At 39.0% G+C, this 24,754-nt stretch overlaps 2 protein-coding genes across 2 annotated transcripts; both read left to right on the top strand.

Annotated features, from left to right (window-relative positions):
- nfu1 (NFU1 iron-sulfur cluster scaffold homolog (S. cerevisiae)) lies at positions 1-5,921 on the top strand. The gene is made up of 8 exons (XM_030143150.1): positions 1-129; positions 1,716-1,816; positions 1,915-2,050; positions 3,373-3,439; positions 3,526-3,643; positions 3,716-3,779; positions 3,861-4,035; positions 5,500-5,921. The coding sequence occupies exons 1-8, from the start codon at positions 71-73 to the stop codon at positions 5,533-5,535; spliced, it is 756 nt and encodes a 251-aa protein (XP_029999010.1). The 5' UTR covers positions 1-70; the 3' UTR covers positions 5,536-5,921.
- Positions 5,922-6,773: 852 nt separating this feature from the next.
- gfpt1 (glutamine--fructose-6-phosphate transaminase 1) lies at positions 6,774-21,523 on the top strand. Its single transcript, XM_030143573.1, has 19 exons — positions 6,774-6,865; positions 8,594-8,701; positions 9,241-9,348; positions 9,450-9,575; positions 9,696-9,754; positions 9,847-9,981; positions 10,069-10,130; positions 10,304-10,383; positions 10,484-10,592; positions 10,717-10,880; positions 12,928-13,023; positions 13,424-13,521; positions 13,704-13,824; positions 14,093-14,250; positions 16,299-16,413; positions 16,896-17,023; positions 17,120-17,287; positions 18,101-18,262; positions 19,707-21,523. The coding sequence occupies exons 1-19, from the start codon at positions 6,859-6,861 to the stop codon at positions 19,749-19,751; spliced, it is 2,049 nt and encodes a 682-aa protein (XP_029999433.1). The 5' UTR covers positions 6,774-6,858; the 3' UTR covers positions 19,752-21,523.
- The last annotated feature ends 3,231 nt before the right edge of the window (positions 21,524-24,754 follow it).

The raw sequence follows: 24,754 nt of genomic DNA, 5'->3' as shown, positions 1-24,754 counted from the left end.
TAGTACGACACTTCCGCTATTACGACTGTGTTACGCGATTTTCGGTCCCTTTTAGGTTATCAAAACAAACATGGCGACTTACAGACAGGTCGGCAGGTTGTTGGGTATTTCAGCAAGACTTTTGCGTCCGTAAGTTTGTCTATTGTACTATTGTGACAATATTACACACAGTCTTTTTGCATCTTAATGAATGTGAGAATGGTGGACTTTAAAACGCCGAAGGCCGTTGACGTTTAATATAAGCAGCTAATGATAGTTAGCCAATTTAGTTTGTGACGCAGAACTAACGGAGCTGTCAGAGCAGCGGCGTGGTTGAGCAGTGCAACAGTAAAACATCAAACTAAAGCGATTAATAACTACATCCATACTGAATGCAGTAAAAAAATTAAATTAATGACCGATGTCACTCCTACAGGTCACATCCGCCGTGAGTCTCTGTGGATGCATGTGTTATCCTGGTAGCTTTTTGGTCTCCCTCTATAATTCCATAATAAAATTTTATTAGTATGCTAACTGTAACGGCACTAGACATGTTGTTACTTAGTGGTAGTGAATAAAAATCTGTGTAACAAGAAGTCCGAAAATGCTGTGTCATTGTTTATTGAGCTATTGATTTTTGCATCCTGGGCCTGGCCAAGCGAAAGTGAACATCAGGGTCAATGTCTTAAATTTTTGATTACTCAACTCATGTTTCTGGGTTAATATTACTGCTGCAGTAATGTAGATGTTGCATTTGACTGCTGTAGATGTTCACCTCAGATTCACCCCATTTTAACTACATACAGGTTGAGTGGTTTAATGTACCCCATTACATCATATTCCATAAGCTCATCAAATGTTTGTAGTGTCTTTGTCCTCTGAGAGCCATGTTTCAAAGAAGTCAACTTTTAATCGAAAACGGGCTTCTTTTCAGCTTTTTGACAATGTATTGTTCAGCTTAAGCAAGAGAGTTGTTAAAGAATTAACATAATTCAATTAGGAGAATTTTCTCAAACCATAAAGACCACTCAATCCTTTGTTTTTTAACACATTTTAAAAATCAACACATTTGTTGTTAAATGGTTTTACCAGAAGGAAAGTGGATGGAAAACTGTAATCTGAAAAAAGTAATAGTAAAAAAGTTGTCAGATAGATGTAGCGGGGGTCCAACACAAATGTATAATATATTGCTTAAGATGTATCAGTGTAAATTTGCATAAACTGGTAATCAAGTAAACTACAAGTGTATCATGTTTGTTCTTAAGCACGGGACCCCTTCCTACTTATCACCACTGTAATAACTCAGATTACATCATTATAGGAAAAGCAGCAATTGTCACATCAGGAATTAACATTGCAGGGAAGATTTTTACACTAGTCTTTGAAAAACCTACTTTTTTTCCCAAAGTGATATTCATATTTTATTCTAGTATAATGGCGGAAACACCATTGACTTGTTTTTCTTGGTAGTTCTCGGTTCAGCTGGACTGGTTTGGCTCTTTTGAAAACGTTTTGTCTCGCATCCAAGAGACTTCTTCAGTTCTGAACTGAAATGTTTTCAAACCAGTCCAGTTGAACTGAGAAGAACTACTGAGAAGAATGACAACCTGGGCAAATGAGAGTCCGCGCAGACATTGACTTGTTTATGCACTAATGTCCTACTTGTTAGCAACAACAAATTTAAGTGTTACTGATATATTTTTTTTTTAATCTGTTTTTAATATGTGCTGTCTCAGGCTGGGTAATAATGGACACATGGGCGCTGGATTGCATTGGCCTTCACATAACACAGGAATCACAAGCAGTTGGCCACAAAACCCCCACCTGGTTGTTCCTGGTTGGTATTCCTGCAGAAATTATGCTGATTTTAGCTAGGAAAAAAATGTGATGCAATGTTTATTTTTCCATTCTTTCTCTTACATTGTGTCTTGACAGGACGAACCATGTTTGTGCAAACACAGGACACACCAAATCCAAACAGCCTGAAGTTTATTCCTGGTCGCATCGTTCTTGAATCAGGAACTATGAATTTTGCTGGCCCTCGTGATGCATTCTGCTCTCCTTTAGCCAGGTATATTATTCCTTAAATACAAGGCTACAGTGTAGAGAGTAATGGAAAGTTCTTACAATTGATATAATTGAGGTTTGGCTATGTTTACTATTACGGACACAAATGGAATGTAGATATTTTTACTACACCTTTAGTCAAGCTTGTGTTTGCAAAGCACCCATTAAGATTTTTTTGCTTGTCGCATGAGCATTGTACAGGGTGTTTGCACAGGTTTTGAAAGTCTTAAAAAGTACAGAATTTTAAAATGCTGTTTTTAAGACCTTGAAAAGTTTTGAATTTTGGATGAAAGTCTTAATGAAGTATGGGAAAAAGTTTTTCTTATAGTCTAATTTTAGTGTATGCCCAAAGGCACATAATCTTGTAAAATAAGAAATACATGAGGAAAACATATAAAAAAAACTTGATATGATTTTGCTAACCGGTCGGTACTGGAATGATTCTAGTGAAACTTGCTTGTGTGATATTCATGCACTTTTGTGATTTTCATATGTTTTGAAACCGTTTCTGTCAGTAAAACATAATTTACTGTGAATTATGCATTAATTCATTCATACATTTATTGAAATGAACTTTTCTACCACACACAACAGGTACAATCTCAACCAAAAAAGTAGGCATGCAAGTATAAAAGTACACAATGTCAAGGTCTTGGGGGAAAAAAATAGCAGTTTTGACAAAGTCTGGAATTTTTATTTGGATAAAGAGCAAGGACGCTCTGCGATGAACTGGCGACTTGTCCAGGGTTTACCCCGCCTTCACCCCTATGTAGCTGGGATAGGCTCCAAGTGACCCCCGTGACCCTAGTGAGGATAAAGCGGGTTCAGAAAATGAATGAATGAATGAACAAAGAGCAAGGACCCTGTTGTAAGAACAAACAAAAAGCTTGTCTTCACAAATAAAGTCCATCACTTTTGAAACAATGATAGACTAGCAAGACTTAGATTTACTTAAATCTTCAGCTGTCGGTAACCTTAAAGTAGAGCATACTTGGTCTTAGTTAGTTTCAGCTGTTGCTTTAGGTAAAACAATGATACTGTTCAACAAAGCAAATTTTAAAAGATCAAATGTTAATTTTTCCTATATTTAGGAGAATATAAACCATAGTGTAACTGTATACACATTCATAGACGACATTAAGTCATAAATAACTTTTTATGTCACTTAAATGTGACACCTGCATCACACCTGTAATATTATACTTTTCTAAAATAGTATATACGTAGAGCATGTATTTAGTTTCTAATGGGTACATTGATATTTTGTACATATTCATTTAATACAGAGTGTACATTACTGTTTGTTTGTGCTTTTTTTGTTTTTAGACAGCTCTTTAGGATTGATGGTGTCAAGAGTGTCTTCTTAGGCCCTGACTTTATCACAATAACAAAGGTAAATATAGTTCATAAAGAAATGCAGTGTTAAAAATCATAATGTTAATATTGTTGAAGAATTGTTGTCTTTCTCTTCCTATTTAGTCTGATGATAATATGGAATGGAAGGTAATCAAGCCTGATGTGTTTGCGGCCATTATGGACTTTTTTACATCAGGGCTTCCTGTGGTGAATGAGGACAGTAAACCTAGTGCAGATACAGGTAAGAATTCAGGCTTTGAAATGATAGAACAAATGTCTGTGAATGCTAAGGTATCTACACATCTCATTTCAGCACCATCAGACGATGATGACGAAGTAGTTGCTATGATCAAAGAGTTGCTGGACACTCGAATAAGGTAGCTCCTTCTTGTAGATACTCTTTATTTGCTGTTTTTGCATTTGCATGTTTTCCACAGTATTATGTTCTGTTTCCCCAGGCCCACAGTGCAGGAGGATGGAGGTGATGTAGTTTATCGGGGGTTTGAGGATGGCATTGTTAAACTGAAACTACAGGGCTCCTGCACCAGTTGTCCCAGTTCCATTGTTACACTGAAGAATGGTATTCAAAACATGCTGCAGTTTTACGTCCCTGAGGTTGAATCTGTGGAAGAGGTTTGTGTTTTTACTGGACGCTGTAAATATACTGCAGGATTATGTTCAAGTGGTGTAGAATTGTCAGTGATGAGACACAAATCATTTTTGAATCCCATTTTAAACTATGCCACCGTTTACAGATAAGATGTTTGTCAATTTAAAAGATATTTGTACAAGCCAAGAAAGCTGCAGTTCATGGCCAAAGCAGAAAATAAACATCTAGTTTTGTGTTAAATAGATTAATGGACTGAGTCTCTCGTCGCATGTGATACATGTCACCAATACCAAAATGGCTGCTGCTTTTCCAATTTAGTCTTTGAGAACCTAATGAAAAAGTCTTAGATGAGGTCAAAATCCGTTCATGTTCAAGTTGCAGAAATCTCTGAATATCACCTCCATGACTTTTGAGTAGTAGTGTTCTATTTCAGTATTTTCACTGTGGGATAGTTCAGTTTTACCACAAACTACAACTTTATTTACTTTTAAAGGGATCTCACAAGTAAATTATTGCATAATACAGACGGGATCAAAAAATTACTTCTCTCTCGCCATTGACAGTAACATCGTTTCTTCATAAGGTTCCATGGGGGGCAGCTGGAGGGACCCAGACTTTGGTTCTATATTTATTACCTCCGCCAAGGAGGTTATGTTTTTGCCAGGGTCTGTCTGTCTGTTTGTTTGTCTGTCTGTTAGTGTGCAACATAACTCAAAAAGTTATGGACAGATTTTGATGAAATTTTCAGGGTTTGTTGGAAATGGGATAAGGAAGAAATGATTAAATTTTGGTGGTGATCGGGGGTGGGGGGGCCCACGGGGGGGGCCACTGATCAGCCTTGGCGGAGGTCTGCGCTCTCCGAGTGCTTCTAGTTGGAAATGTATTGCTACAACATTTTTCTTGTTAACAGTTATCAAAGTGCAAAATGTTTAAAAGTTATCACTTCTAACTTCTATACTACAACTGTGACTACTAACTAAATTACAACTAGAAGCACTCGGAGAGCGCAGACCTCCGCCAAGGCTGATCAGTGGCCCCCCCCGCGGGCCCCCCCACGCCAAGGAGGTTATGTTTTTGCCAGGGTTTGTTTGTTTGTTTGTTTGTCTGTCTGTTTGTGTGTCCGTTAGTGTGCAACATAACTCAAAAAGTTATGGACAGATTTTGATGAAATTTTCAGGGTTTGTTGGAAATGGGCCCCCCCGTGGGCCCCCCCACCCCCGATCACCACCAAAATTTAATCATTTCTTCCTTATCCCATTTCCAACCAACCCTGAAAATTTCATCAAAATCTGTCCATAACTTTTTGAGTTATGTTGCACACTAACGGACAGACAAACAGACAGACAGACAGACAAACAAACAAACAAACAAACAAACAAACCCTGGCAAAAACATAACCTCCTTGGCGGAGGTAAAAATAAAATATAAAACAATATCATTGCCCCTAGAAAATATCATTTACCAGTTTTGTGCTTTTTCTTCCACAGGTGAAGGACGAAGAAGAGGAGGCTGCTCAAGTTTAAATTATAGTGTAACCAGAACCACATTTACACATTCCTCCTCCCCTACCCCCCACCTACACTTCTTTTAATACAAACCATTGTTGCAATATGAGTGGCTGGATAATGTGTATCATAGTTGTGTTGGGGAAGTCACAAACAAGCCAAATGCTATGCAGATACAATGATTGATTTCTAACGGTTTTATGTGTACTCCCAACAGTATTTCAGTAGATTGGAGCATATGAACAGATGAAGGCTTGTAAGACCGATGTTTGCAGAATGCAATAATTTGTGATTAGCATTTGATACTGTTACATAAACCCAAAATTATACACAAAACAGCTTTTAGGTGTAAACATACTGTATGTATGTAAATAATGTGTAATTAAATATTTTATTAAAGTGTGTGCATGTCTCTGTTTACTACTTTTGTGTGTGAAGCACTTTCCCTGATTAATAAAAATACATCAGTCATTTCTGCAACATTGATTGACCATTAAAACCCATATACTGTAGTTGGACAAATATCACTGTTTGTAGGCACTTTATATTTATTTATTATTATTTGTTTTTTTTCCCACTTTTTTTTTTTTGGTTCTACTATAACCACTTAAGTTCCTCCAGGCGGTTATTTACATGGTCAGTCAAAAGGTCAGTAAAGTCAGTAGAAAGGCAAATACATAATTTTCACAGGAAAATGTAAAGTATAATGCAATAAATGGTGATGAATCATATAGTAAAGGTTAGATGTGAGAAAAATTCAACTAAAAGTAATCATATAGTTACATGACTGATTATATGCTGAAATTAAGACTAACCAGTGAGGACAAATATACTTGTCCTTTCAGGATAAATCAATTGAGGAAGTGACAAGCTTAAAGTGAGATAAGTTTTGAAGTATTACGCATAAGATATTTAAGAGTGGACGTTATGGGATTTGTTCATTTTCTGTTGACTAGTGATAAAAATGTGGGTGTATAATGCTGGAGGATCCTGTGTAAATATTTCCAGTACGTTATACATTCATTCACGGTTGGCATGGAGCACAGAGCGGTCATTGTCCGGTCCTTCTGGTATTTTTCGTGGGTCAGACTGGGAGTATCGGAGCAGGATGTACTGGCTGCTCTTATAGGTCTTACCCACGGATCTGCATCCTGATGCCACGTCAGAACTGCCTGCGTCTGTAGGCGCAACATGACTGACAGGCGCCTCGGCCAATCAGCTGGCGCTACGGAGTACGGCAGTTGGCTCTGATTCAGTGAAATCAGAGGAGGGGGGCGAAGCTTATTTGACAGGCGTTCCCCGGCTACCCGAGTAGCTGAAGCTGGCAGTCAAGCAGTAGACATGTGTGGTGAGTACTGAACTAAATACGCATTTACAGGACCCAGCGGGGAAAATGCCTTAATCTACATTACCGGAAGAGCAAAGAACGCATATCCGAATGATAGTTAGCATCATTAGTTTCAGTTTGAGGGCGTAAATCATTTGAAATTAGCTAAAGGTGGCTATCCATAGTTAGCGAACATGGGCTACTGCTGCTGATGCTGTTAGCTAGGTACCTGTAAATTAGCCAGATATGAATTCTGCTGTACATGCTGTATGTGTTATCTGTGATTTAAAGTATCTACCGACCAGTCTGTCTCTTAAAGGCGGCTGTCAGAGTAGCTCTATTACCGGGTATCTTTCCGCTAACGTCAGATAGCTAACCAAATGTGGTTTAAGGTGACACTACGCCCACTGCGTACGATAACTTTAAACCTTTCCTGTTGTTTGTTGACCGAAATATTGCGCTAGCACCGAGACCACATTCATGCGACGTTCTCAGGATTAGACAACGTCATGCTTCCATATACTTGTTAAAAAAAAAAAAAAAAAAAAAAAAAAAAAATGGGAACAGCAGTACAGTAACTACTGCCTATGCTGCGTCGTCATTAACGTCATTAACGGGAAACTTTCCTCAACAGATTACTTATTATATGTCGCCTTTGGAGATCTAGTTAATGTGTTTTTTAGGATCACATTTTCTACCTTCCTCTCTGACACTTGTACTGTTTCTCATCACCGTCACTACAATCTCTGACGACACCCACAAGACCAGATAGACTAGTTTAACTCTATTCTAATTACAGATAACAAAGACAAACTACTTTCTAATTATATCACAGCAGTGTATGGCTTTCAGACTGATGTTCAAACTAGTCTGATCAACTGTGAGGCTCTTGTTATTTTAGCCTCTTGCTGCAGCTCTCTCTGGCATTTTGGCCCCAACTCCATCACCTGCTCCCTTGAATGAATGCTCTGTTGAATCTTACTTTATTTTTGCATCTATCGCTCAAGGCTTTGCTGTGTTAGAGCTAGATTGTATGTCCTCCTTTGGCTATTTAAGGTCATGTTCTCAGTGAGTTATTGGCTAAATTGGAATTAGGCTTTTTGTAAATGCCAAATATTTGTCGACAGAACTATTGCTTTTTAGTGGTTTTTGTACATAAAATGCTTAACTGTTAATTTATGTCAGCCTGTCACTGCACCACTTTAGTCTGATGGTCGATTGTGTAATAATGTGTAATTGTGCATAGTCAAACAAATCTTGGTGTAATTTACTCAGTGACAGTGTAAATATAATAAATATAGAGCTGAGAGCTAGTTATATTTGGTTTTAGTTGTGTAAGAGGATCCCCTCCCAGACAAAGTGCTAACTGAAAATGAGGCTAGAGGTATCACTTTGTGAAATGCTAGCTCTGTATCTGCAGTACTCTGTTCCTAAATGTGAAAGGGCTAGGTCTGTAGATTCTAAAATGTTAAACTGTACCTTGATTTTTCCATTGCTGTTGCCTGTATATGTATTTTTAGCTACTTCCTCAGGCACTACAGGTTTTTATGTCTTGTTTTGAGTAGGTTTTATGTCATCTTTGTTCCATTTCAGGCATTTGTTGTACTTGTATGTGAGGGGTAGTCAATTAAAAAATGGCTTTTTAGAGATTTTTTTAAACTCTATTTTACACAACAAATTGACAGGACTTAAATTTCGCATAATGAAAGTGTTGAAGAAAATCTTATCACTTTTTTTTGTCCTCCCTAGGAATCTTTGCCTATCTCAACTACCATGTGCCAAGGACTCGCCGGGAGATCCTTGAGATCCTTCTCAAAGGCCTGCGACGTCTGGAGTACCGTGGCTATGATTCAGCTGGTGAGGGGATTGAGTTGTTGGTTATCATGTCTCTTTCCTGATAAACGGTTGTTACTGCCACTTCACTGTTCGCCTAAACAAAACCTTTCTGAAAACAATTCTGATAGTCTTCCAACAGCTTAGATTTTTTTTCTATTCCAAGGAAATGCCCATATCTGTCCATACACAAATCCCCTCTGTCTCCCTGAAAGAGTTTTGTTTGGTTTTGTATGCTTGTTCCTTTCTGTATTTGTTTTTTGTTGACTTAAACTGTGACTCAAAGGACAGTGAGTGATGAATATTGTGCAAATACTAAAGCAGTGATTGGTACTATTGGACTATATGAATAGCAATGCTCCACTAATAGTGAAATATTTAACAGGCATTATCATGTTAAGTAACACTTCACTGCACTAATGGAGCTAATTTACTATATGTTAATTCATTTACATTTCATTAGGACTCCAGAGAACTATGCAGTTCTAGCTTTAATGGAGCAGCAGTGTTTAATCATTATCTTCTAACCTCAAATTAATTTGACAATATTTTTCTCTTGTTAGGTGTGGGGATTGATGGTGGTAATGGCAAAGAGTGGGAATCAAATGCCAAATCTATCCAACTGATCAAGCAGCGAGGAAAAGTGAAGGCTCTTGATGAGGAGATTCATAGTGAGAAGTCATTTAAACATCACAAGGCATTTTTGATAGCTTGTCATGTGTTTTGTGGTACCGTTAAAATGGTAATTTTGTTGTTTTGTTTTGGCCTACAGAACAGCAGGATATTGATCTGGATGTGGACTTCGACGTTCACCTTGGCATTGCACATACTCGCTGGGCCACCCATGGTGTGCCAAGCCCAGTCAACAGCCATCCACAAAGATCTGATAAGAACAATGGTAAGTTGTGTTGGCACTGGATCATTATGGGATGTGCTGGTCCAGGGTAAAGGAATACAATATTTAAATAGAAAACCATTTAAGTTGTTGGTATCTTAAGGTGGTTATTGTTCTTTGCAGAGTTTATTGTCATTCACAATGGAATTGTCACCAACTACAAAGACCTGAGGAAATTCCTGGTGAGCAGATGTTGCTCATTGTTTTCTCTGTGAAACTTTTATGGCAGTGTCTCATACTTGACAGGACTTGTCCACTTGCACCATTTCCACAGGAGAGCAAAGGCTATGACTATGAGTCTGAGACTGATACAGAGAGCATCGCTAAGTTGGTGAAGTACATGTACGACAACAGAGAGAGTGACGACATCAGTTTTGCAACATTGGTGGAACGGGTGACCCAGCAGCTGGTAAAAGCCTACTCATGTGCACCACTGCTCCTAAGGTTATTAGTGGACAAAAGATCTATCTCATATGTTTGATCTTCTACCCGACAGGAAGGAGCTTTTGCTCTGGTCTTCAAGAGTGTCCATTACCCTGGTGAAGCAGTTGGCACAAGGTACGCAGAAACTACCTTACTCTTGTTGTTGTAGAGCTAATATTTTTGACTGGTAAAACATCTTTAAACATCATTACCAACATTGAAATATCCTAATCAGTGTTTCAATTCTGCTGTGGTTTGAGATACTAGTATATTGTGTTCTCATGCTTTTTGTGTTTGTTTATTTCCAGGAGGGGAAGCCCTTTGCTGATTGGAGTGCGGAGTGATCACAAGCTGTCCTCAGATCATATTCCAGTGCTGTACCGCTCCTGTAAGTGGAAAATATCCAATTTTTTAAAAGTTATTATTTCTAATTTGTCACTATATGGTCAGCTCAATGTGACTGAGGTCTGGTTTATTTCAATTAACAGCCACTAAAGATAAGAAAAGCTGCAGTGCTCTACCAAGGACAGACCAGGACACTTGCTTGTTCCCAGTGGATGAGAAAGCAGTGGAGTACTACTTTGCCTCAGATGCCAGGTAAGCATGATTCTGTGTTGTCGTGCTGCCCTGTGTTGTTTCCTGAATATTGAAGTTTAGTTTCAGTTTGTTCCTCTTGTCTATGAATTGTAACAATATGATGTGGTCTGTTTGGTCATGGCAGTGCAGTGATTGAACACACAAACCAGGTGATCTTCCTGGAGGACGATGACGTGGCCGCCGTGACGGAGGGACGGCTGTCCATCCACAGGATAAAGCGCACAGCCGGAGACTACCCAGCCCGTGCCATCCAGACTCTGCAGATGGAGCTTCAGCAGATTATGAAGGGTGAGTGGTAGGTCGGGCTGTAGTTTGCCTTTGTCCTCTTCACATGTTCTCCCTTCACCACATTTCGATATAAATCACTGGTCTCGTGCCTTGTAATTGTGTGCAAAGCCATGTTATTATTGCATAAATCTCAACAGGAGATTGTATGGTTTGGACAGCTTTTAACCTGCTGCCTTGAGGCCATGCTTTTCATCATTCAGATAGCTGCAACTTTATAGGATCGTTCATACCCTCAGGGAAACCACTGTCAGTCTTGTTATGCTGTAACTGCAGGACTTTTTACTCAATCCCCCCTCACATTACCTCTGTTTAAGGCTGTCACAATCATTTAATTTCAATCAGTGACACTAATTCTGTATTGGGTACCATTTAACCATAGAAGAATGATGGGAATGCAACTAGATGAGGGCCATTCAAAAGTCAAAAATTGGAAAATGGCACATAAATGGTGATGGGACTATGGAGTTTCTGTTGGCTACTCATGAAATGATTATGACTATTAAAAAGAATTCTAGATAGATAGATAGATCTACCTATCCTATAACAAACCTTACAAACCCTCAGTTCAGTTCATGCAGAGCACCAATGTTGTATCAACAGGATTGTGACATCATTATTATTTTAGCCTTAAAATTGTGTCTCATCACCCTCATTGAATTTTAATCTTTCAAAATATACCCTATTTTGAGCCTGCAGCGGAGTGAATGGTGAACGTGACTACCAGTTGTGAGGAAAAAACCTGTGAGTGTTTTCACAGGGATTTTACTCCAGAGTACACACATACTCAACCACACTGTCCAAAACTTTCATCTTCCTGCCTGGTCTGTTTGTCTGTTAGACCAACAACAGGCAGACACACGCATGTGCTTTGTCCAGAGTTTTGTCTTTCAGACTGCAGTCCCTGTAAAAGTATAGCGGTAAATAAGAGAAGAATGAAACAGTTGTTGAGAGTTTAATTCTAAAATTGTTCAACTAGCACATGCTCTACAATACGTATAAACATCATAAAACAAGATAAGAGGAAAATAAATTTTAAAAAATGTAGCAGAGGAATCTCTGCAGGTACATACACCATCACACACCGGGTCGGAAGTAATGATTGCAAGGGATTATTATTGTATAATTATATGAGTGAATTTTTGTTTATACATCACATTTGCTCTCAATGGGCTTCTGTTGCAACCTTTGTTAAGACTTTTGAGACTTGTTGATTATACAGTTTTCATACTTTTTGTATATAGATACAATAAAAAATAATGCTCCCAAATTATGTGAAATTATATATTTTATTTTTGATTGAAAATAGAAAATTCCTCGTGGGAAGACCCCCAACTAACTAAACTTAAAACCCTTTCACCCACACAGCACCTATGCCCTCACAAAACCTTGCAAAAATGCTGGACTTTATGTTTACTCTTGTTGTTAATGCTCTTTAAAATGCAAACGAAGACCACAAAAAAATCTGTCTGACAGAGTTCTCCATTGACTCCACAGTAATCCAGCAGAGGGCAGTGGTAAACTGTTGTTGGCTGGATTCAACATTCCTTTGTGGTCCTGTCATTACTCAGCCTCTCTCCCCGTCTCTCTTTCTGGAGCCATTCTGCTGAATAACCTAATTCGTATGACCCAAATTGCTGTCAGGAGCAGAGTGGGGCGGGGGGGGGGGCTTGCATATTTTGCTGTCACAGTATGTTGATATAAAAACATTATCTCCTTGTTGTCTAATGTTTTATTTACTTTAAAAGATGAAGACCCCAGTAAATCAAAAATATGTGAATAATGTAACAAAACTTACCAATCGACTGTAACTCCCAATGTTTTCAGGAAAGCCTGGTTATCAGTTAAAGTCAGGAAAGACTTTTCTTACTCCTTCAGGAGCTTGTGGTTTGCATTTTCAGCAGCTTAATGTGTGTCAACAAGATGTTTTCAGAAGGCTTCATGTGGGCTCACACTTTATAAAAAGTCCGTCCCCTGTGTTCTCAAGATGCATTTACGTTTTTTATTAGTCTTGGAAATGGTCCTGTGATTCTTTATCCTTCCATTACAGGCAACTACAGTTCTTTCATGCAGAAAGAGATCTTTGAGCAGCCGGAGTCTGTAGTCAACACCATGAGAGGAAGAGTCAACTTTGACAACAACACAGGTTGGAGAGGGTTCTCAGTGGAGTGCCAAGAGTCTTTGCTTTCCAAAAAAATAGCAGTAGACCTTATTTTTCCTCTCTGCATTTTGCTCAAACATGTTCAGTTGTCTTCATCTCGACATTTCTAAATGCAAAAACACAGTGATTTTAAATGCTTATACATAGCTGTATGGGGAAAAAAGTTTTAAACACAGGGCTCTAAAATTTGATCTATTTTTGCTCGCTGCATTTAAATGAATAAAAAAATAAATATAAGTTACATTTGTTAAATCACAAAATAAGCAAGACTCCCTTGTGTGTAGTGTTATGGTCAAACTTTTTTTTCCAGTGCTCTTTGTGTCTGTTTTTTTAAATGAAGTGAAAATGAAGCAGTGACTGATTTGCTGTTCGGTCTGTTTTGCAGTGACACTGGGTGGACTGAAGGACCACATCAAAGAGATCCAGAGATGTCGGCGCCTTATCCTAATTGCTTGTGGCACCAGTTATCATGCCGGTGTAGCAGTAAGTAGCTTCTAATCGAGTGCTGCTTCTTTAGTGCAACGAACATCGTGGAAACACATCTGGTGTGTTATGTGACGTCTGTATTGTGGACACAGGTGGAAGCGTTGTGTGCATTCCCTGCTCTCATTTGAACTGGCTTGTGTTACCGACTGATGCTAAGCAGTGCTCTGTTGCTCTCCCAGACTCGCCAAGTCCTAGAGGAGCTAACAGAGCTGCCTGTCATGGTGGAGCTGGCCAGCGACTTCCTAGACAGGAACACTCCAGTATTCCGAGACGACGTCTGCTTCTTTATCAGCCAGTCAGGTGGGAAGGCCGATCTCTGCTGGACTTAAATCAGTTCACATTCCCTATTCATCTTCCACGTTCCATTCTCTTAAAATATTCTACTTCTTCCTGATTTATTTTTAATGCAACTGTCAAGTCAGACTTTTGCCGCATTGAGTTTTCTCTACCTAAACAACTGTTTCACATCAGCAATATCCTAACAAACTAATAAATCAACACCATGATTCATGTTGTAACTGTTGCATAGCACAAACTCTTATGTTTTCAATTAACATCAAACCTCTAGGGGAGACTGCTGACAGCCTCATGGCTCTGCGCTACTGTAAGGAGAGAGGAGCTCTGACTGTGGGCATCACCAACACAGTGGGCAGCTCCATCTCCAGAGAGACCGACTGTGGAGTTCACATCAATGCAGGCCCAGAGGTCGGAGTAGCAAGCACCAAGGTGAGTCCACTCACTTTGGGTTCAAGTAACCCTCCACTCATAAATTGACAGTCTTTTCATGCAGAATTAAAGTTTGAGGTTTGTACATAATAAACAGCATCTGTGACATCACACATATTTTGGACCCAGTTGGAATTCATTTGCAACTTTAACAAATGCACTGTAGAAACCTGCTGCAGTTTTGAATGCCATTGAACGTCCTGGGTGAAGACCATAGAAGAATCATACAGAATGTTATAATATGTTAGAAAAGGAATGGTTTCAATCTTTGAGGTTTGATGGGATTTCTGCATCTATCACACACTATCTGAAAGACCCCCAGTGATTGACATGGTGTAATGGAAAATGGCATACAGGATGTTACATTTGGTTAATTTTGTAACCCTGTGATGCTGACCTTGATACGATACACCATTTTGTTGCATCATCTCATTAAATGAACTCTACACCCACTGACACTGAATGAAACCCAGATGAAAACTCCATTGTGTGTCTGGTTCCGCCTCTTGGAAGCTGACACTTTTTTCCACTCTGAACCCACGGAGAGTCGAAGAAGCCTGATATTCTCATCCCAACTCATGTAAAGTCGGGCTCCACGATCCCCTCCCCCACTCCACCTATCGTAACCAAAAGGATTTGCCAGTTGGGATTTGGAACAAAGCAGAGAAGTAGAGGAGCCCCAGTCCCAGTAAGTGAGCACAGAGTGAAGAGGGAGAGGGAATGAAGCAGGTCCCTCCCTGGCCCGACCCTTGGTCTTGGCTCAGCGTCTCCTGAGCTGCTCCAAAGCCCGAGAGCACGCCTCAGAGACGCCATCATTTACTGCCTGCCTGGCTGGCTGGGCCACACACCCACACCCAGCACAACCAAATGCTGCAGAATGTGGCTCATCAACTCAATGGAGAACATGTATCACACCCAACTGCAAACTTACTTGCCCTAAATTAATCCACGTGTCCATTTTTTAGTTTGTGTAATGCTAATTTGAGTTTTTTTGTAACTGGAAGAGAAAATACACCTCTCTCCAACTTCTATGATCACTATCACGGTTTATGGAATTTTTTTTTCCTTTTCCAAAGCTTGAGTCCAAATATTTGGTGCTATCCTTTCATCGCCTTTTATAAATTACAGTACCTATTGGAACTTTACAAGGTCCATATTTGTTTTACTAGCAGGATAACAGTTGGCATGTTCTCCAAAAAACACACTTCATGGTGCACTATAGAGTTGATGACGTTAACCCAGAAAAATACCACAGTTTACTCTGTGGATTAAACATGTTGCCACATCTTAGCTGAGTTCTGAGGCAATGTGGTTAGCGTGCTGTCAGGAGAAAAAACAACAGTGTAAAGGTTTTACAGTTATTTTCTTGGCCCTACACACTGGCATTTCAGAGTCCAGAGGGTCCTGTGAAATGACTTGGCTTCATTTGAACACTGATTAAATCTCCCAAATGGGCATGGAAGACCTCCTAACATGCCTGAAGATGAAGAAACAGAAAGAGAGTGGGCGGCAGTGACGGCAGGCATCGAGTCTCACATGTGCCTGTGGCTGTCAGCAGCAGTGACATTTTCATAATGATCTGAGAATAGGCTCTCTGATGGGATGCTGTGTTTTCCAGGATGAGCAGCACTAGCTTGACTGAGCTGCATGCATTTTAATGCTGCTTGGCATGTACTTAAACCACGGTCTCCCTCAAGTTCTCATCTGGTGCAGATTATTAGTTGGAGACAAAGTTCACTGCTCTATGGTTTTAGTTTGTGTTGCAAAATAGAAAACCAATCAATCCTAAAATATTCGTGTCACGTTAATGGAGTATCGTGACAGTTTTCTCAGTGATGCACATGGTATCCAGGTGGAAACAGTGTATTGCTGTTTTCTTTATGATAAAGATCAAATGAAACAAACTGACTTAAGTAATGAGATTTAAATTTCTGCTTGTGATCTAACACAGATGATGTCCCTTGTTATCATTATTTCCTGTTTAGCTTCATCACCTCTCTACAGTGCTGCTAACATTAATAACGCATATGCTCTTGTGTGCTCTGCAGGCCTACACCAGCCAGTTTGTGGCCCTGATCATGTTTGCACTGTTGATGTGTGATGACAGGATTTCCATGCAGCCCAGACGCCGCGAGATAATCCAGGGCCTGAGGGTGCTTCCAGGTAAAATTCAAGACAGAAGTATTCTGCTTCAGCCAGGGAAATCCTGATCACGTTAGATTAGAACGTATAGGAATAGGGGGTGAATTACACTGCAATCAAAGATCAAGTACATCCGAGGCCTGTTTTCTTTTGGTTGTTTGTTCAAACAATCTCTTGGAAGAAGAAGCACAGTGATGAGAGAGAGAGATCACAAGAAAATGGAGGAAGGAGGGGGAGTCAAGGGAGCTGCTGGCTGTAGTCCCTCGCATGCTTCTCAGGATCTAAAGCATATGATGGCAGGTCCCTAATGGTAAACTAATGAGCAATGTCTGGCCAGTCTGCTGCTCCCTACCCAAAATTATGAGGCTATCCAGTGCAGGTTCCAGCATGTGACAGCAGGAGAATGTTTACACACTATTTTAAAGCCTGGTTCCTCCAGAATATCTAGGTCTAAAAAAAAAAAAAAAAACTTTCACATGTTCATTATTTTTCATGTTTATTAGATCTGATTAAGGAGGTCCTCAGTTTGGATGATGAGATCCAGAAGTTGGCAACAGAGCTATACCAGCAGAAGAGTGTACTGATCATGGGCAGAGGCTACCATTATGCTACCTGTCTGGAAGGAGCTCTGGTAAGAAAAAAAAAAAGCATTCCTCTAAATGCTTCCATGATTCATCTCTCCATTCTAAATAATTTGATAAACCTGCTCTTCATTTTTCTTGTGCAGAAAATCAAGGAAATCACGTACATGCACTCGGAGGGCATCCTGGCTGGAGAGCTAAAGCACGGTCCACTGGCCCTTGTGGATAAACTGATGCCGGTTATCATGATAATCATGAGAGACCACACCTACATCAAATGTCAGAATGCCCTGCAGCAGGTTGTTGCCCGACAGGTAAGATCTGTGCACACACTCAGAGTTCGGGAGTAACTAAACCCAGAGTTTTGGCTCAAGTGCCTGGAATGTGCAGGGCTGAGAGGGGAGCTAAGACATAGTCAGCCACACACAGATAATTCATTTTTCCTCTGAAACAGAGATGTGGAAATGTTGCCATGTTTGACAGCTCAACAGTCCCCTGTCAGATCCATTCCAGCACAAGCCAGTAGGTTATCTAGGTCAGCAAACACCTGATTAAAACCACAAATTAACCTTCTAAATGAACAGCTCAAAGAAAAGTGGCTTTAAGATCTAGTTACTCTTAAACCAGATTCTAAATGTTATTATGATTGAGGCTAATGTCACTACAGCACCAAAAAAATGCCACATTTGCCTTGATAAATTAAATCAACAATCTATTAATGCATTAGGATGCACTCAGTATGCACAGTGGAGATGAGATTAATTAGATTTTATATTGTGTCTTTTGCTTCATGTAAAATGTTTGAAACTCTGAACAGTTGGTGACCAAAGCACATGTCATATGTTAGGTCAGTCTTTGACAGTCCTGTCTCTGCCACACCTTTGATCCTTCACCTCAATAAATATAAGGGAGGGGTGGGTGTGTAGCATGACATCACCACTGCTCGTAATCTGTAGCAGATGTGGATTTAAGAGGTGTGAAAGTTAATTGAGCAGGAGAAAAGTATCTTTGTCTCTTTTTTTTTTTTTTTTTTTTGTGTGTGTGCAGTTTTTTCAACTAATGACTGGGTTTAGGCTCTCATTGACAGATGATGTGCTTAAGGTTTAAAGTGTTCTGATGACTTCTAGGGCCGTCCCATTGTAATCTGCGACAAAGATGATTACGAGACCATCAGGAATTCCAGCCGCACCATCAAAGTGCCTCACTGCGTGGACTGCCTGCAGGGCATCCTGAGCGTCATCCCTCTGCAGCTGCTGTCCTTCCACCTGGCTGTCCTCCGAGGTTATGATGTGAGTACTTAACTTAATGCTCTTACTGATATTGATCATCAATTAGTGATAATCCTTGGGTGTACTGCCAGGTGAGATTTATAACTTCATTTTATTTCAGGAACCAACATTATACTGCTCTTTCTTCAAGTCCAGCATTTCCCCTTTTGTCCATCTGTATATATTAAATCCCATATGTAAGATTTAGTGGGATTTAGGAGAACCTAATACCAAAAATGGAATGTAATATTCATAATTATGTTTTTCATTAGAGTATAATCACATGAAAATGAGCATTGTGTTTTCATTACCTTAAAATGAGCTGGTCATATCTACAGAAGGAACATGTCAGGTTTGTTGAGTCTGTCATTCTGCACTGCCATGTTTTGCAGAATCTCTAGACTTCAGCTATGCAAGAGACACCCAGTGAATTATCAAGTCCTTTTGTGGCTTTTGCATCCACTGTAGTCATGTGTGGAGTTATTCAGTTGCTTGCAAGATTCTACTTCACGCCAGATGCCACTAAATATCACACACTGAACTTTTAAACCTTAATATAAGCACTGTTTTACATTTATTGTACACAAAGAAAAGCATAATGTTTACAGCTTTGAGAAGAATTTCAAAGTTGAGAAACTGCAAACTGAAGATAAGGGTGATGGCTTTTTACAAGCAGTGTAGTTTAGGCCCAGTTGTCTGGCACTGTACTCTTGGACTGCTTTGTAGGCAGATGCACAGAGGCCTACTGCCAAAACTAAACAAGTAGTGTTTATATGTGCAGATCACATCCCACAGAATATTGAGCTCAAAGTAATTCTGTGATCAGGACAAGACTGTCTGGGACTGCCACGTCAAAAAGATTTCATAGATGTAAAACTTGATTTGTTCATTTCAGTGCAGTCAAAAAGCTATGTCTGCACTAATTATAAAGTATTAATATAATCACCAATCCGCATTTGTAGGATTATTGTTTAACTTTCTAGTTTTAGAGGTAGTTTACTATTAAACATCGGTCAGTCTTGACACTGATCTCTGACATCGTTAATGACATATTTGCATTACATCTTAAAACTGTAGCCAATGCCGATGCTACTTCAAAAGCTCTTCACTTCAGAGGGACGTCCTGACAGCAGCACCCAGTCAGCCCTGCCAAAGTGCAATGTTGATCTGACAGAGAAGCAAACATTTATGTGGACACAAATCCATTGCACGCCTACTCTCCAGTTTTCTGCTGTTGTTTTTTTTTTAAGTACAGCCAAGTATGTCAAGTCTTGGTAATGGGAAGGGTTCTGGACAATGATTTGAGAATTGTAAGAGCAGCAGGTTTTTGTTAAGATTTTGTCAAACCCCACTTGAAAGTTTGTCAGTTTGGTGTATGTCAACAGCAGAAGCTCTGTGTTACTTCTCGTCCGTTCATTAGCTGTCATTTGTCATACGGTAAATGGGCTCCTGTCTTTGAATACAGGTGGATTGTCCAAGAAACCTGGCCAAGTCTGTGACAGTGGAGTGAATCGCACCATTCATCACCCAATGAAAGCGTGGCGGGCACATATTCAAACACACGTACAGACAGCAGGGGAGCGTCTGTGTGAAGATACCAAGAGAAGACAAAGTCCTGTTTATGTGTCTTGTGTCATGGCTCTGTTAAGGCAATCTTTTCCTCAGCAGTTGTGTGTATCACTGTTGCATATTATCTGTATCTCACTGTCTGGTTTCTCAGAAATGTTAGGGATTATCTTTTTTTTTTTTTTTTTTTTTTTTTTTTTTTTTATTATTTTGTGTGTAGTGGCAAGGTCTGGGCTGACACTAACATACTGTATACCTGTACGAACTGACACACGTCTCTAGTACTGAGCTACAATCATTTGAATTATTCACATCTAAGCTCAAAATACACGAGTCTACTTTGTATGTTTATGTGAGCTGATTAGTCGCACTGGGAGCTTTTTGGAGCTGATTTTAACTGTTGATAGAGGTTTGGTTTTAAATGCCTTACTGGCTCATTTTTCTTTAGTGCAATGATTTCTAGTGTAGATATTTTTCTTTGGCAGCTAATCTTTAGAAGTGTCTTTACTCTACAGCTGAAGTAAATGACAGTCTTAAATCATTCCAAGACCAAATCACTTCTTCATAACTGCAGCATCATAAAGCATTTTATCTGCAGTGTTTTTGTCTGCCTCTCCTTTGGACTTTCCTCTAAGTGAAGACCATTTACGAAAGTAGCATCTGAAGTGAGTGATCGAGGGATCACAGCAAAGCTGATGAATATTGTACACTATTGTAAATGTGTTTTTGCGTAGCTTGTTTCAAGGTACAAAATGTGCTAAACACACTGTTTGCATTACACACTCTGGCTTTGGTTAACAAGAAAACATCTTGTTTACTGAAAATCTACACCAGAGTATGGAGACTATCATCATCCTTTGCCTTTTACTTTTTTTGTTTTGGCCTCTGTTGCCTGAAGAAAGAGACCTTATTGCTAAAATCTGATCTGAACAGATAATGAACTGAAGCTAATTCAGTAGATGAGATGAAGTTACCAAATGTACATGAAGTAGAAACTGCACAGACTTGTCAGCCCACATCTTGCCACCCTGTTTGCTATATTTGCAATACTGGGACCATTTCTAGGTATATTTTCTGTCTTTAATATTTTGTTTTGTTTTTTTATATATATATATTTTATATTTTGAGGTTACTCTGACTTAAAATGTGAATGTTACACTCAATTTAAATTATCCTGTCAAACCAAAAAAATCTCTGCAATGGCTTTGGCAGTTGTAAACCAAAACATATTGTATATGTTAATCCTATGTTAAATTTATTTGTCACCAAACATTTCTGATGCTGGTAGATTGTCTGGAGTCATATGCCAGCCATGGGTGTTTGTGTGTTCCAACATGTTTAAAAGCCAAGGAAAGGGTGATGCTGTACACATAGGGTTGTGTAGTGAAGAAACGGAGCTGCTTGTTTTTCTTTTTATATAAATATATAATCTGTTACATGTTTTAGGTTTATATTTATCTTGCTTTTCAAAATTAAGCTTTCACATTTACCTTCTTTTCCCTGACGTTGCACCTATCCTGAGCCAGTCTAAGGGTTGAAAACTGGACAATGTTGCAGGTACTTTTGTAACTTACATCAAGTTGTGATTTCATAAGTTAAAGCATTGATATGGATGCTGCACTGTAATCTTAGAAACACCCGAAAAGCTGATGGGATACTGAGGGAATGGGAATTGTTAGCAGAAATGATGCAATAAAGTGTCAGTACTTCTCTTTTTACGTGTCTGAGCTCATTTGATCAGCAACTGCAATAATACATGTTTCACTGAAAAACAGAGATGTGCAAACACACTGATAGTATTACATATTGTCAACAAATTATTCATTTTATTAATGTTAAAAAGCAACATTTGGAATGACAAAAACAGCACCTATAAACCGGTTGGTAATTTTAAAAAAAATCCTAACAACCATGGTTTAACCCAGGACTTATCACATATACATCAGACTCAGAGGCTGCTTAGGAGTGATGACAGATCCCAAAGGATGCAGAGTCCATGTGCAGAGAAATCAGTCCCAGCCTGTGAGGTGGACAATACAGTTTGGATATATCCACACAAAGTCATGATGGCGGAGACAGTTGGTCTAATTTTCCTGCACAGAGCTGACAGAGTCAATCGTCCCAGATGGATGAGAGCCAGGACGATCATCAAAACACATAACAGATATCTCCAGAGTGCAGGCACCATATGAAACACTGATGAAAGCCACTTCACAGATCTCCCTCCTCTGCAGCAGTAGTGTGTTGAAAGCCAGGAGAAGCAGCTTTGGCATCTGTGTTTGTCCAGTTCCTCATGTGAGAAAAGTAGCCTCACCAACATCAGCCTGAAAAATGCATTCAGCCTCACCATGGCTGAGAGGTAAAAGGCTAAAGTGTTTGTGACAGCGAGTGCACTTTTAAGAAGGATCTCATTGCACTGTGTAACCACAACAACTGTTTCACATGCAGCTGTGGAGTAATAACTGAGAAGGGCCACGGCTCTTAAAAATGACAGAATCCATTCTCCAGCAACACGGCACATTGAGGGCAGTTTTTCTTCACACTGAAATATTTCAGGTGGCACAAGTCCTTCACCAGCACATACAATCTAACGCCTCACAGCAGCTTTAATCACAGTCTGATTGTGAATAACCATTAACAGGTGTGACTTGGAGCCAGTTAGGCTCAACATGACTGATTCTGGATGGCAGTTTGTGACATTTATTGCAGCATGGACCTCATTCACGACAAAACAGGTGTAGTGAATAAAATTAACAATGACTCTGTTGTGTTAAAGGATAAGAGTCCAGTGAGTATGTCTTACTCATTGTGCCTGGTGGACACATTTTCCAACACTGGTTCTGTTAAGGCAATCTTCTCAACCAGTTGTGTAATCTGTCTATTTTCACAGAAACCCTTAGGGATAGCTTCATATTACTGGTGGGTGTGTGAACCAGTTACATACTTCCTTTCAAATATATATGAAATAATGTCTTTTGTGCTTTTATTTCACCTGTTTTTTTGTTTGTTTTTTGTTTTTTTGACAGGTTCAAATACAGTTTTAACCCATAAAAACCCAGTATATATTATTTGTGCCGGTTACCAAATGGATTTTTCTCTCCATTTAACCTATCCAAAGAGATTTATCACCATTTCGTATAGTATTATCCTCTGCATTTTGTATTTTTTTCAGTGAAAATCATCTGCTTTTCTATATTTAATTCATTGATCATTTAGATGTTCACAAAACCTCAGAGTAAATTCAAAGGTTATTGTATAAAACAGAAAAAAAGAAGAAAAAAGATATTTTCAGTAAAATATCTCATTTATTGAACATAAAAACAAGTGTGTCCATCCACTGTCATTGATCCAATTCCATGGGTTTTACTGGTGAATCAATGTTGTAGAAGATAAGTGTTTCCATTTTCACTACAGAGCCTCTGAACGTCCAAATGGGTCATATCTGATGACCATGAAAAGATGATAAACTGTATTTTACACCAATTATTTACATGTATTGATAGGATTAGTGGATCAACAGGTATTAAACAGTTTAGATCAGTAGATGTTTGGATCTTCATGGGTTAAGCTGCAAGTAGCTCTTATGGTTGTTTTAAGACATAAATAAAAACATTTTTTGTCTAATCTGACGTTGTCAGATATCTTAGTGTAAACCCTATAACTAAACACATCCAGATTCTAAAATGTCTCCACTAAATGTATGCAAATGATAATTTATGTCTGATTTTTTTGTTTTGTCCTGTTTAAAATGTTGCATAATTTCCATAAATGCATTTGTCAAAACACACTTAATTTAACCAGCATTGATGGTTATATAGGACAGATCTACAAAATATTTCTAATTTGTTAATGTGTTTATAGTTGTGTATGTTAAACATCTGGGCTGTAATGGTTTAGACAAAGTGGAAACAAAATCTGGCAAATCCTTGACACATCTTGCAGTTTTGCAGTTGAGTTTTGCTGACATGAGAAACTCAGAGCAAACAGCCAAGTATAAAATATCCTCTTTGCAGTCTGTCAACTCAGAATGACAAACGAAGCAGAGTCCTAATTAAAGTCATGTTTATGTTTTTCAGAAAGTCAGAAGCTGCAAGTCATAATTCCTCTGCTGTCCTGTCCACTGTCCCCAAATTATGCCACGAACGATTAGCACCAGCACGCCTTTCCTGCAGCCTGTCCACATTTCCTGAGGATTAGATGGTGTCTCATATTTTCCTAGATAGATCACTTCATTCGTGAATGTGACATAATGCAACATATGAACATCTGGATGTAGTTAACTACGCTCTGCATATCTTTTCTCTTTTTTTCCATCACAGGCAGTGACTGTACTTGTTGCAAAGCACTGTCCACTGTGTGAACTCACTGAACACAGTGGCAGAGAATAAAAATAGAGCACTCAATCAGGGCACATTTTCATATATTTGATTTTGCTGCATGTGAAGGGCATAGAAGATGAAGTTTGGACAGGGGGAGTACTGGCTGTTGAGATTTAGAGATGAAAAGTAGCTTAAAGAATCACTTTCAAGGGCCACCTGTCAATGTTTTTGAAGGCTGTTGGAGAAACTTGTTGAATAATGTTTCATATTAATAATGAAAAATGTATCTCCACCCAATTTCATTCTCTTATGTTAACTTTCTGTTAAAAAGACAGATATAGGTGTCCACACACCACTGTATAATGGTGAAGGTATACATTGTGCTGTCTGGATGATATACTATAATTTTCCCCATGTGATATGATTTCCAAATGCTACAGATGGGTTTGCAATCTGCTCCACATTCTGCTGAGACTCATTTGATTACCATCAAAGAACAGCCATACATTTACATTACATTTAATCTACACTGAACTTTATATAACCCATACACATCATGCTTTCATCATCTCATCTTCTGTGCTTTCAGGTATTGTATGCTAAAAACAGTTTACTTTGTTAAAGTTAG

This window comes from Sphaeramia orbicularis, chromosome 9 (genome assembly GCF_902148855.1).
Source record: "Sphaeramia orbicularis chromosome 9, fSphaOr1.1, whole genome shotgun sequence".
Classification (NCBI taxonomy): Eukaryota; Metazoa; Chordata; class Actinopteri; order Kurtiformes; family Apogonidae; genus Sphaeramia; species Sphaeramia orbicularis.
This window is presented reverse-complemented; position numbering and strand designations above follow the sequence as displayed.

Bases quoted from the DNA above. Each gene is read 5' to 3' on its own strand.
- nfu1 (XM_030143150.1), top strand. From the start codon at position 71: ATGGCGACTTACAGACAGGTCGGCAGGTTGTTGGGTATTTCAGCAAGA. The intron at 3,440-3,525 runs GTAAATATAGTT...CTTCCTATTTAG, and splicing joins ACTTTATCACAATAACAAAG to TCTGATGATAATATGGAATG. The intron at 3,780-3,860 runs GTAGCTCCTTCT...CTGTTTCCCCAG, and splicing joins TTGCTGGACACTCGAATAAG to GCCCACAGTGCAGGAGGATG.
- gfpt1 (XM_030143573.1), top strand. The intron at 10,131-10,303 runs GTACGCAGAAAC...GTTTATTTCCAG, and splicing joins GGTGAAGCAGTTGGCACAAG to GAGGGGAAGCCCTTTGCTGA. The intron at 10,593-10,716 runs GTAAGCATGATT...TGGTCATGGCAG, and splicing joins TACTTTGCCTCAGATGCCAG to TGCAGTGATTGAACACACAA.